At 66.4% G+C, this 11,982-nt stretch overlaps 4 protein-coding genes across 4 annotated transcripts; 3 read left to right on the top strand and 1 right to left on the bottom strand.

Annotated features, from left to right (window-relative positions):
• Window positions 1-803: 803 nt before the first annotated feature.
• EMIHUDRAFT_230980 (hypothetical protein) lies at window positions 804-2,690 on the top strand (the record flags this gene model as incomplete). The annotated part of the gene is made up of 6 exons (XM_005784787.1): window positions 804-1,208; window positions 1,276-1,354; window positions 1,469-1,541; window positions 1,614-1,690; window positions 2,410-2,522; window positions 2,610-2,690. The coding sequence occupies 6 exons, from the start codon at window positions 804-806 to the stop codon at window positions 2,688-2,690; spliced, it is 828 nt and encodes a 275-aa protein (XP_005784844.1).
• Window positions 2,691-3,034: 344 nt separating this feature from the next.
• EMIHUDRAFT_468029 (hypothetical protein) lies at window positions 3,035-7,686 on the bottom strand (the record flags this gene model as incomplete). The annotated part of the gene is made up of 16 exons (XM_005784788.1): window positions 3,035-3,457; window positions 3,525-3,801; window positions 4,019-4,066; window positions 4,351-4,435; window positions 4,516-4,733; window positions 5,256-5,319; window positions 5,395-5,443; window positions 5,584-5,627; window positions 5,771-5,868; window positions 5,902-5,957; window positions 6,037-6,110; window positions 6,191-6,231; window positions 6,581-6,641; window positions 6,844-6,933; window positions 7,039-7,358; window positions 7,588-7,686. The coding sequence occupies 16 exons, from the start codon at window positions 7,684-7,686 to the stop codon at window positions 3,390-3,392; spliced, it is 1,692 nt and encodes a 563-aa protein (XP_005784845.1). The 3' UTR covers window positions 3,035-3,389.
• Window positions 7,687-9,511: 1,825 nt separating this feature from the next.
• On the top strand, window positions 9,512-10,578 carry EMIHUDRAFT_364615 (hypothetical protein; the record flags this gene model as incomplete). The annotated part of the gene is made up of 1 exon (XM_005784789.1): window positions 9,512-10,578. A coding segment is annotated over exon 1 (269 nt), but the record flags the coding sequence as incomplete, so codon positions are not given.
• A 167-nt stretch (window positions 10,579-10,745) lies between these two features.
• Window positions 10,746-11,510, top strand: EMIHUDRAFT_230985 (hypothetical protein; the record flags this gene model as incomplete). Its single annotated transcript, XM_005784790.1, has 2 exons — window positions 10,746-11,132; window positions 11,319-11,510. The coding sequence occupies 2 exons, from the start codon at window positions 10,746-10,748 to the stop codon at window positions 11,508-11,510; spliced, it is 579 nt and encodes a 192-aa protein (XP_005784847.1).
• Window positions 11,511-11,982: the final 472 nt, after the last annotated feature.

Here is an 11,982-nt window from a genome sequence, read left to right on the forward strand (position 1 = left end):
TGGTGCCACCAAGAACTTAGCCATAACGTTTCCCTCGCGATCATCAGTTATATATTGACCCAAGCGTAAAATACTGGGGCGGTGGTGGAGAGGGGAAGCGAAGGGGAGGGTGGCGGCGGGGGAGGCAGCGTGGAGGGTGGCGGAGGCAAGGGGGAGGAGGAGGGCGGCGGAGGTGTGGGCGGCAGTGCCGGCGGGGTGGTGTGGAGGTGGAGGGCGGCGGCGGCGTGGGCGAGGTGGAGGGCGGCGGCGGCGTGAGCGGCGGCGGCGGTGTGGGGGTGTGGGGGAGGTGGAGGGTGGCGGCGGTGTGGGCGAGGTGGAGGGCGGCGGCGGCGTGAGCGGCGGCGGCGGCGGTGACCGGTGTGGGCGAGGTGGAGGGAGGAATTCAGATCGCGTTCCCAGTTCCTCGTTGTGACGACGAGTCGACGACGACTACGATGCTGCCGAAGAGGGCGCGCTGGCTTCGTGGAGCGGAGTGCCGTCGCATAAATAAATGAACACGCCAACGAGGGGAAAGAAAGAAAGAAAGAAAACAGACAGCCAAGAGGGGGGGGGGGGGGGAGAAAGAAAGAAAGTAGACAACCCAAACGAGGGAAGGGGAGGAGGACAGGGTCCCCACCTGCACGAGCAGGATTTTGGAAGGACCAGCGGCTAGTGTGAAGTGTGAGTGCCAGCCAGTGCGCGCCAGGTCCCGTGCCAGTGTGTGCGAGGGAGTCGCTGAATGACGAAAGCTGCAGCTAGAAAGATCGCCTCCGATGGACGCCCCGTACCACATGCATAGCGAACCGAGGTCGCAGCGCCGCCACATGCGTGGACGCTCGGCGCTTCTTTGTTGCTCCCTCGCAGCTGCAGCCGCCGGCCTGCTCGCTCTCTCGCTCGACGACGGCGAGTCCGGTCCCGCTTCTCTCTTGTGGAAGCCTCTGGCGACTCTGGGCATCAAGCTGGAGCCGCTCGACGTAGCGTACATAATTATCATCCGGCACGGCGAGAAGCCTCCAAAGGGCGAGCACGACAACGGGCTCTCCCCGGATGGAGCTTCCCGAGCCCGCTACCTCCAGCGCTGCATAGCGAGCCCGTACGCGAGCATCGCGTTCCCTCTCGGCGCGCCCACGTACGTGATGGCCAGCCACGGCAAGAAAGGCCGTTCACACCGGCCGCAAGACACCGCGCGCCCCGTGGCGGAAGCTCTCGGCCTCCGGCTGGACGATGACGTGCTCGCGCCAGGGAGGGAGGCGGGGGCCGCGGGCGGACGTGTTCACGGAGCGGCGGTGTGAGCAGGTCTTCCACAAGGACACCAAGGGTGCCGTGCGGCGGCTGCACCGCGTGCTCCAGCACGGCCCGCAGCGCGGCTGCTCGCGTGGCACGCCTCACGGCTTCCTCTCGATTCGAGCGGCTTCCCAATCTAGGCTCGAGCTATGCACGTACTCTCATTGATGTGATCGTGTCTAGATTCGACGGCTTCCCTGCCTAGGCTCGAGCGTGCTGCTAGCGTGGCACCACGGCTCGATCCCTGACATCATCCACGAGCTTCTGCGCGGCAGCGAGTACGAGAAGGGGGCGCTCGGGCGCTGCGGGTGTGAGCAGCGTCTCTTCACACCGGCAGCCGTGAACTATAGGTACAAGAAGGAGGCGCTCGGTGTCGTCGATCGGCACGGCAACCCGTCGCACTTTGGCGGCAAGGCGGCGAATAGACGTGCCCGAGACTCGCCCGAGACATCTCCAACACATGCCATGTCAATGTCAATGTTGTCATGTGCGCATGGTGTGCATGGTTCCAAGACGAGGCACGCCCGGGAGAGAGGCTCGCTGCGCCATTGTCTACATACGTTGCCGTGGCTGGCCGCGAGATCGGAGCCGCCGCCACTGCGGCCGCCTCCTCGGCGGCAAGCCGTCCCGCTGACACGCCGCTTCGCCCGATGGCAGTGGCCACACCGCTGCGGCGACGAGGCGTGGACGGCGCACCACAAGCGGCTGACCGGCTCGCGCTGCTACGACCTCATCTGGCAGGCCACAGACGCTCTCCGCCCCGCCCCCTCGCCGCCGCCCTCGCCGTCGCCCTCCGCCTCGTCACCGCCACCGTCGGCATTGCCCTCGAAGCCGCCTCCCCCCTCCCCTCACCTCCTCCTCCCCCTCGCCCCTCGCCCCCCCCCCCCCCCCGCCCGCCCGCCCCGCCCCGCCCCGCCCGGCAGGTGACTCTGACGAGGCCCGCCAGGGGCGGGACGCTGGAGATCGAGGAGGCGGGGGAGGCGGGGGAGGCGGGGGAGGGGGAGCGGCACGCGCGAACAGGGACGGTCGAGGCGACCGAGGCGGAGGCGGAGGCGGAGGCGGAGGTGGAGGCGGAGGTGGAGGCGGAGGTAGAGGCGGGGGCGGGCGGCGAGGCCGAGCGCGGGCGCGCAAAGCACACGTGGCGAGTCACGGCGCTGGGCAGCACGATCGAGGGGTACGTGGGCGGCGAGGAGGACCCGTGTGCAGAGGGGCTCGCGCCGACCAGCCGACTCACGCGCAAGAGCTGGTTCCGCCGCTACGTGTGGCAGCGCCTGTTGGGCGGCCTGTTTGGGCGGGGCGGCGCCGACGGCGCCGGGGCGCAGGACGCTCTGGAGGATGCGCTGCAGGATGGGCTCCTGACCGAAGACGACTTCGGGGAGGGGGAGGGGTACGACTACGACGACTACTACGAGGGGGATGCGCCGTAGCCGTGGCTCAGGGCCGCCCACGTGGGCTCCGTCGTTAGCCCTTGAGCCGTCACGCTGTAGTTGAGGCCTCGCCTAGCTTTGGCCTTCTCTCACACTTATCTTCCGGAACCGGAACCGCATACAATTCGAAACAGTCGCCGGGTATGTACACACACGATTTTCGATGGCGTATAGCGCGCGGGGGGATCTCTATCTCCTCGAGTCCTCATGCTAGCAGCGCGCGGGCGGTCTCGAGAGGCCTGGGCCCTGGGACGAGACACCAGTCACTGACGACGTTCCGTCACGCGCGTGCACATGTGCATGTGCATGTGCATGTGGCATGCGCATGTGCATGCACATACGGCTTTGAGTAATCGACGCCTTCCATAAAATTGGAATTGCCTGGCAGCGCCCCGGGGAGAGGAGAACACGCGACACACACCCTAACTATTCTCTCTCGCTTCACCGACCTCTTCGCAGCACTTCACACGGTGTATATTCCCGGGTCATGACACTGGGCGTCGGGGACTCTTGACGGGCGCTGGTGTGTCGCCGAATCTCTGGGCCCCGCTGGGCCCACGTCCGTCTCCGGTCCCTCGCACACGCCCCAGCCGCGCACGCGCCACGCATCGGCCGTCCCCTCGCCACGCCCCAGCCTTGCTTGCGTTCAGAGGGGTCCAAGGCTCCGCTCTCACCGCCTGCGACCTCGGTCTCTGCAGCTCAGTCCACCTTGATGGCGGCGTAGATCGCCCAGACAAACTTTTGGCACGAGTAGAAGCCGATCGTGCCTACTCATTCGTAGCTCACAATGACTACTAATGAACCAGTGTTGGCGCGAGCAGGCGCCGACCGCACCCGTGACGAGGAAGAAGAGGGTCGAGAAGACCGCCATGTACGTGAAGTACATCAGGGTGGGCACGAACCCGTCGATCTCGAGCTGCGAGTGAAAGTACATGATCGAGTAGCCAAACAGGTACAGCCCCGAGGAGCCAGAGGTGAGGAAGGCGCGCCACCACCAGTTGTAGTCCTCGTTGCAGAGCTGGAAGTAGCAGAGCACGATCGAGATCTCGGCGCAGGTGATGATGAGGATGAGCAGCACGAGCGCGAGGAAGCCGAACACGTAGTAGAAGCGCTGCGCGCGGGACACGGGCGCGGTCAGTCGCGGCGCAACCGCCCCAGCTCAGCCGCCTCGGCCGCGCTCTGGGCGGGGCTCCGGGCTGCACATCTGAAACCTGCAGCCAGACGGAGGTCATGATGAAGAAGAGCTCGATGAAGATGGCGCCGAAGGGGAGGATGCCGCCCATGAGCACGTTGAAGGCTCCGACCATGTACCACGCCTGCTCGGGCACCTGGCGCGGGATCTCGTTGGTGCGGCAGGGCGGGTCCTTGAGCTTCGCCTAAGACACGAAACGCGCGAGTCAGAGAAGAAGAAGTGCGCGGCGCGGGCGGGCCCGTTGGTTTTGGGCCTTGAAGCCGAAGAAGGCGCCGGCGAACACGAGTGGCACCTGGCGAGGCTCCGAGAAGGCTCGGGCAACGGCCCGCGCGAGGGGGGGCGCCGGCGAGGAGGAGAGCGACACGCCGAGCCACTTCTCGGCTTCTCTCCGCGCATCTCTGCGCATCTCTGCGCATCTCTGCGCATCTCTGCGCATCTCTGCGCATCTCGGCTAGGGGAGGGGTGCACCGACACGCCGAACCACATGAGGAGCAGCACCACCATCGTGCCGAACGGGATGGCGCCCGAGGACTGCTGGCCTATGAGACACTTCCTAGACACTTCCTAGACACTTCCTGGACACGTCAGGCGCCCGAGGAGTGCTGGCCCCAGATGAAGAAGTTGAGCACGAACAGGGTGGCGGCGATGGCGCCGGGGTAGAGGGTGGCGGTGAGCACGGTGACCAGCTTCCACTCGGTGCCCTTGAGTGCCTTGTAGGTGTGGGAGGCGCAGTAGCCCGCCGGCACGCCCATCAGCATGAAAGTGAGCAGCGTGGCGGTGAGCAGGCCGCCTGATGAGGAGGAGGGGTGGTAACAAGAGAAGACAAAGAGAAGAGTAGGGGAGCAGGCCGCCTGGTGACGAGGATGGGCTATGCTGGGCTTCAAGGAGGGCGAGGGAAGGGAGGAGGAGGTGCGGCAGAGGGTGCGGCAGAGGGCAGAGGGCAGGCTGGTAGCGGCGTGGCGGTGAGCGTGGCGGTTGAGAACGCCTAGGGTCGGCGGGGGGAGGGTGCCGTCTCGGCTATGTCTCGCCTCGGTTGGCGGGGGAGAGGAACCCGAGCATCGCGCAGCCGATGGAGACGACCGCCATCGCGAGGAGCTGCATGCCTGTTCATAGGAAGTGGCTAGGAAGTGGCTAGGAAGTGGCTAGGAAATGTCCTCCTCGCGAGCAGCTGCATGCCGGTGCCGAGAGAGGCGGAGAGGAGGATCGGCTGCTGCGGCGGCCTGCGGGACATGTCTCGGACATGTCGTGGACGTGTCCTGGAGGCGGAGAGGAGGGTCGGCTGCTGCGGCGGCCGGAAGACGTCGGCGTGCACGAGCTTCCAGCCAGACTCCTACGCGACTCCTCCTCCGGCGGTGAGCGGAGGACTGAGCCACCGGGGGGGCGGGCGATGGGCCCGTCGCCTCGGCGAGGTCGTCCTTGTCCTCGGGCGAGTTGTACCTAGCCGACGGCTGATCCGCGAGTGAGGGACTGACGCCTCTGCGCGGGGCGCCCTTGTGTGTGTGGCGAGTGTGCCGCGACACGTCCCTCCTCAGCGTGCGCATCATGATCATGGCGACGATGCCTGCTCAGAGCGGGCGGGTGACTCCTTCCCTCCCTCCGGCGTGCGCATCTCACACCCCGCGCCAGAGATGGGGAGAGATGGGGAGAGATGGGGAGAGATGGGGAGAGATGGGGAGAGATGGGGAGAGACATATCACGCGCCGGTGAGCAGCAGGACGATCGCGAGAGAGTTGATGATTGAGAACCTAAGGAGTCGTCAGTTCTTCGTCACTGATGGTCAACTCTCGAGTAGGAGCGAGAGCTGGTGAGGGAGAACCTAGTCGCAGCCAGGGTATGACCCACCCCCCTTCCTCCTCCTCAGGAGCGGCGGGCGGGCGGGGGAGAGGACCAGTGGATCTGGTCGTCCCCCATGTACAGGTACAGGTCCCAGCGACTCGCCCACTTGACGTCCGACGGCTCCCACTTAACGTCGTACGTGTACACCACCTATCCACGCCATCTCGCCCCTCCTCAGCTCACCGGCCCTGTCGCCTCACGCCGCACGCGCAAGCCGCCTCTCGCTCCGCAGCGCTTCCCTTTGGGTCCACTCGCAGCGGCGGCAAGTCGGGCCTATTGCGAGTGCACAGTGCGTAGAGTGAGCTGCTCCCCCCTCACTGTCCGCTCGCAGCGGCGGCGAGTCGTGCCCGACGGGCAGGGTGAGGAGCTGGAGCTGGGAGGCGTCGTCAGACCTACACGGGGAAGGGGTCCGAGAAGGGTCCGAGAAGGGGCGCAAGCAGGAGGTGCGAGGAGAGGACGGCGGCGTCGGGACCAGGCGCCCTTGTACTTGTGCTTGACGGAGAGGGGCTCGACCTACCCCCGGCGTGTCACATGTGCATGGCATGCACATGTGCATGTGCATGTGCATGTGCATGTGCATGTGGTGCATGCACCCGAGAGGCACCAAAAGAGGCACCCGAGAGGCACCAAAGAGGCACCAAAGAGGCACCAAAGAGGCACCCGAGAGGCACCCGAGATGTGCCCGAGATGTGCCCGAGATGTGCCCGAGATGTGCCCGAGATGTGCCCGAGATGTGCCCGAGGGGGTGTCCTCGCGTGTGGTCGACTGAGAGTGGCTCGCCCTCGCGGGAGGAGGGGGAGACCGCGTGTAGTGGGAGACTGGGGGCGGGTGTGGGACGAGTGGCGGTGGAGTAGTTGCACGCCTCGAACCCGACGATCCGCGCGCCGTCGAACGCCGCGTCCTTGTGGTACTTGAGCACGAACCTAGTGCGTGGGCAGGTGGTTGTGCAGGTAGGCGCCGCCCGGGTGATCTCGGGTGATCTCGGGTGATCTCGGGGGATCTCTCGGCTACTCTCGAACCGCAGGTGGTTGTGCAGGTAGGCGCCGCCCGGGTGATCTCGGGTGATCTCGGGTGATCTCGGGTGATCTCGGGTGATCTCGGGTGATCTCTCGGCTACTCTCGAACCGCAGGTGGTTGTGCAGGTAGGCGCCGCCCGGCACGGAGCCCTGCCGCTCTGCAGACCCGACAAAGCCGAGGGGGTAGCCGCGGTCGTACCTGCGGAGGAGCCAGGGGTGGTGGAGAGGTGGAGGCGGAGGTGTGTGGGCGGGGGGTGGTGGAGAGGTGGCGGCGGAGGTGTGTGGGCAGAGGGCGGGCGCGGACATGACAATCGTCTGGCCGTCGGGGAGCTCGCGGATCATCTTGGTGGCGGCGGGCAGGTTGTCCATGATCATGTGCACGCGGTAGTCCTGCCGGATCCGCGTGTGCAGCAGCGTCGCCTCTGCAGGCTCGAGAGTCCGCTTGCAGAGCACGCGGAACTCGATCTTGCCCATCGATATGTCGTACGCCGAGTTCTTGATGACGGAGCCGTGGAGCACCTCGCCCAGGTTCTCCATCTTGTTGACCACCTCGGCCGGGCGGCAGAAGGGCAACGAGTAGTAGTCGTACGGCAGCTGCGTCTTTGTCGACGAGAGTTTGTTGACCTGGCCCACGAGGGAGGGGTGTGCGCCGGGTCGGCGGCACGGCGTGCGGCCACGGGCGGCGCGGGCGGTGCACTGCCCGCGCGGCCGGCCTCTCGCGGTTGGGTTGCCGGCGCTGGTGCGGCGTGTGCGTACGGCTGCGGCAACGGGCGCGAGGCTGCAGTGCGGTGTGGTGGCGGCGGTGGTGGTGCGGCGGCGGTGGAGCGACGGCGGTGCGCGCCTTGATCTCAACCTTTTCGTTGTCGAGGTACTCGTGAGGGGCGACACCGGGCAGGTAGAAGGCCGCGACGGGCGCCAGGAGCAGCCACACCCGAAGGAAGACCAGACTCATGAATGCGGAAGTTCAGCCGGCGCCCTCCAAAAAAGAATTCTAAAACTACTCCAAGTGCTCCTGGCACGAGAAGGGCGCGGACTGGCGCGGCACAGAAAAGAACACGAGCAAAGCACAGGACTCTGCCCATAGGGGTGGTTGAGGGGTTGAGGGTTGAGGCCCCCCCTCAACCATCTGGTTGACGGTTGAGACCCCCCGTCAACCCTTTAGTTGGGGGTTGAGGCCTCCGGGGCCTATTCACAGGCTCACGCGTAACACAAGATAAACTGGAACAGCCCTGCCGCCCAAAAATCGCTTCGCGCTCTTGCGCTCCTCGTACCTCGAGCGTACGAGCGCAATCCATAAATGACCCCCAGAGAGTGCTCAACCAATACCAGAAAAAATCAGGGAGCCTCAGAGAGTGCCACTGCCATCACCCAGGCCGCGGGAGCTGATCGGCTGCGCCGAGGACAGCTCCCTTGGTGTGCTCCGCGGCTCACCAGTGTGCGCCGCGGCGCCGTCCAGCCACTTTGGCGGCCAGCCACCGGTCGAGTTCTTCGACTCTGGAGGACAGAAAGGTACCGTCTGAAAGGTATATTTTCATGCTCTATTGACTGGCGAAAAAATCCCCCGCCAAATGTTTTCACAGCGGGCGTGATTCACAGCCTCTTTGTTGAGAAGAAAATACCTCCTATGGCGCTGTGCGCTGGCCTGTGAGAGGTTGAGGTGCGAGCCCTGGAGGCCCTGGGGATGGGGGGGGACTACCCGCGGGCTTAGAAGGCCCGCGCGCAGGGGGGTGGGGCATTGAGACCGGTCATGAATGATTCACACCGAAGCATGAGTGAAGCATCGGGTCGCAAGAGGCAAGAAGGCCCGCCCGTCACAGTCTCAGCGCGCACTCTCCCCCGCTGGGCCAACTTTCTCCATACAAGAAGAGAGAGAGAGAGAGAGAGAGAGAGAGAGAGAGAGAGAGAGAGAGAGTACGTACAAGAAAGATCTCAAATATCGCTGATCGAGGATCAAGAGCGAACACAAAATAACCCATCCCGACTGTACGGCGAGCTGTTTTCTCGCTACAGGGTAGCGGTACGGGGCCTCGGGTCGGGGCGCCGGAGAGCCTAGCGGTATCGGTACGGCGCGCTCGGTGTGAAGCGGTACGGCCACTTTCCTGCGAGCGAGTTCTTTACCAGGTTGCAACCCTTGTTCCGCACTGTGCTGTGAACAGAGCACCAACCAACAGCTCTCAGGACCCCCCGGTGCTGGGGTGCTGCCAGCAACCAACCAAGTCGAGCGGAGCAGCGTCGTTCCGATGTTTCGGCGGGCACTTCTCACTCACCTAAGTCCTTGTGGCGGGCCGCCAGGCCCGGAAGCAGATGCCGACGAGGATCAGACACGGCGCGCTATCTGGGCTCGGAGGTCGGCAAAAAGGTTGCGCAACCGACACCAGCGACCAGGATCGTCGATCGAGGTAGGTGCACGCTGCTGAAGCAGTGCACCTACATAGTGCGGGACCTGGGGCAGCAACCAACAACCTGGATGGGGACGGGGTGCTGCTCAACCGGCGGCAAACAGCAGCGTTCACAGCCGAGTGCGGAAGAAGATTTGCCAACAATATACCTACAAGCGGAAGAAGGGTTGCAACTTGGTGGGGGGTTTTTGCTAAGGTGTAGATCAGGTTCCACAGCATATCGTCCCACACGTAGCTCAGCGGTCAGGTGAAAAGGGGTTTTTGCTAACGGCCTCCCACACACGCCACCCACACCGGATATGTCTTGGGCATTTTTCGCACTTTTCTTTCTACGTCGGTCGGGGTCCCGTGGATCGATTTTTTCAAAGTGAAAAGACAATAGTACGGCATAGAAAAACTGCAAAACAAAAGATGCGTTCTAGCTCGCCGCGAAAGCAAACAGAGGAGGGCGAGGAGGAGTGATTAGCACGCGTCCTCTGCCACCGTGCGCGTGTTATGAGGTGGTGCGAGAGAGCCATTTGCGTGCGAGCCCGTGCCCCGTCCCGCCACCCGCCCGCCCCGCCCCGGAGCGCGACAAAATGTGAAGGGTGGGCCACTTGTGTTGAGGGATGGCAACCCAGGTGGGTGTCCTCCGCCTCCAGCTCAGCCGCCGCATCGAGCTCCGCCTCATACGCGTGTGGCTGTGGGCGACGGAGCCGCCGCTGCGGCCTTCCGCCGTCGGGGCGACGGCGACGGCGGCAGCGGGCCGGGCGGCGGCGGCGACGGTGGCGGTGGTAAGGGCGGCAGCAGCGAATAAGGCGGCGGCGAGGGCGGCGGCGGCGGCGGAGGAGGCGGGCTCGGTGGGGGCGGCGACGGTGGAGGCGGCGGGGCGGCGGCGGTGAGGGTGGCGGCGGTGAGGGCTGCGGCGGTGAGGGCTGCGGCGGTGAGGGCTGCGGCGGCGAGGGCTGCGGCGGCAAGGGCGGCGGCGGCGGCGAGAGGGGGAGGCCACGACGGCGGCGGCGGGCTGCGCGGCGGCGGGCTGGGCGGCGACGACGACGACGACGACGACGACGACGGCGGCGGCGGCGGCGGCGGGCTCGGTGAGGGCAGCGACGGTGGAGGCGGCGAGGGAAGCGGCGGGCTACACGGCGGCGGCGAGGGCGGCGGCGGCAAGGACGGCGGCGGCGAGGGGGGAGGCGGTGACAGCGGCGGCGGGCTGGACGGCGGCGGCGACAGCGGCGGCGGCGGCGACGGCGATCTGCTTCTCCTCGCGGCCTCCGTCGATGGGATCCTGTCGGCAGCCGGGCGGCGGCCGGACGGTTCGGTGAGATGAGAGGCGCTGCCGAGCGCGGAGTGGGCGCGGGGGGTCCATCGGGGATGGCTGGCGGCCGGGGGCGCAGACCCACACCGTCATGCTCGGTGTCGGTGGGTCCCACGGATTGAGCGTGTAGGTGTGTGGTCGTGAGGCTCCCACACAGCGAGTCCCGGCTCCCACGTGTGGAACCTCCGTGTGGGAGGCGTGTGGAACCTTAGCAAAAACCCTCAATTCGTACTCGCTGGCCGCACCGCGCGCCTCTCCTCCGATCGCCCACAACGCCGCCGCCGCCGCTTGCGCTCTCCGAGTCGCTCCAAAATGGCTCACCGCGAGTCGCCCTCCAAAGACGAGCTCGTGCTGATCCCAGCTATCCGCAAGGACAGCACAACTGGATACAAGTGCGTGAATTACAACCGCGGCGCGAAGAAGTTCGAGGCAAAGGTGATGGACGGCGGCAAGCGCATCTTTATCGGCCAATTCGACACCGCCGAGGAGGCGGCCATCGCCTATGCTCGCTCAGAGTACGGCCGTGCTGACGCGGCCAAGATGAAGCAGACCCGCCCCGCTCCGTCTGCGGTTGGCGCGGCCGCGGTTCGGCAGGCGGAGAAGGAGGGCCTCACCCTCGCCACGAGCGCCAACAAGAGCGGCTACAAGGGCGTCTTCAACAACCCCAAGGAGCACGGCAGCAACAAGTTCACGCTGCAGGTGAGGGATGGCGGCAAGCTCGTCAACCTCGGCCGCTTCGCGACGCCCGAGCAGGCGGCGCTCTTCTACGCCCGCAGGCGGGCGGGCAGGGACACCACCGATCTCACCGCGCCGCCGCCGCCCGCGCCGCCGCCCGCGCCCTCCTCCGCCGCCGGCGCCGAGGCGGTCAGACAAGCGGGAAGGGAGGGCCTCACCCTGGTCACCAGCTGCAACAGCAACAGCGGCTACAAGGACGTGAGCCGACGCGCGAGCAGAAAGTACAAGCTGCACGTGTGGGAGGGGGGCAAGGACGTCCACCTCGGAGTCTTTGGCACCGCCGAGGAGGCGGCTCTCTTCTCCATACGACAGGCTGAATTGTCAGCCATCAACGACTCGTGACTAGCTGATGGCCATTCGTAGGCCGCGCTCGCGCGCGCGCGGTACAACATGTTGCCGCCGGAGCAGGCGTCGCCGCGGGCAAGGGCGCTCGGCGGTGTCCTGGAGGGCGGGCGGCGGGACAGCTCGCGCTGCCGGGACGGCTTTGGGGCGGGGGGCGCAGCGGGGCCGTCCGGGGCGGGCTGCGAGGAGGAGGAGGGCCTCGACCCGGCAGACGTCATGGCCGGTGCGGTTGCACTCTCGCTGCTCGCCGACCGGCCGCCTTCTTCCCCGAGCGGGCAGAGGGCGACAAAGCGGCACGCGCGCGGAGCAGCCACACCGAGGGCGGCGGCGGCAGCGGCGGCGGCGGCGGCGGGTGCTGCCCCGCCGAGCGACGACGAGGCGGAGGCGGAGGCGCACGGGCGCGCCGTCGCCGCGCAGGGCGGAGGTGCGAAGAAGAGAAACCGCGCTGCCGCGCAAGCCTCTACATGACTTC

This window comes from Emiliania huxleyi (genome assembly GCF_000372725.1).
Source record: "Emiliania huxleyi CCMP1516 chromosome Unknown EMIHUscaffold_168, whole genome shotgun sequence".
Lineage (NCBI taxonomy): Eukaryota > Haptophyta > Isochrysidales > Noelaerhabdaceae > Emiliania > Emiliania huxleyi.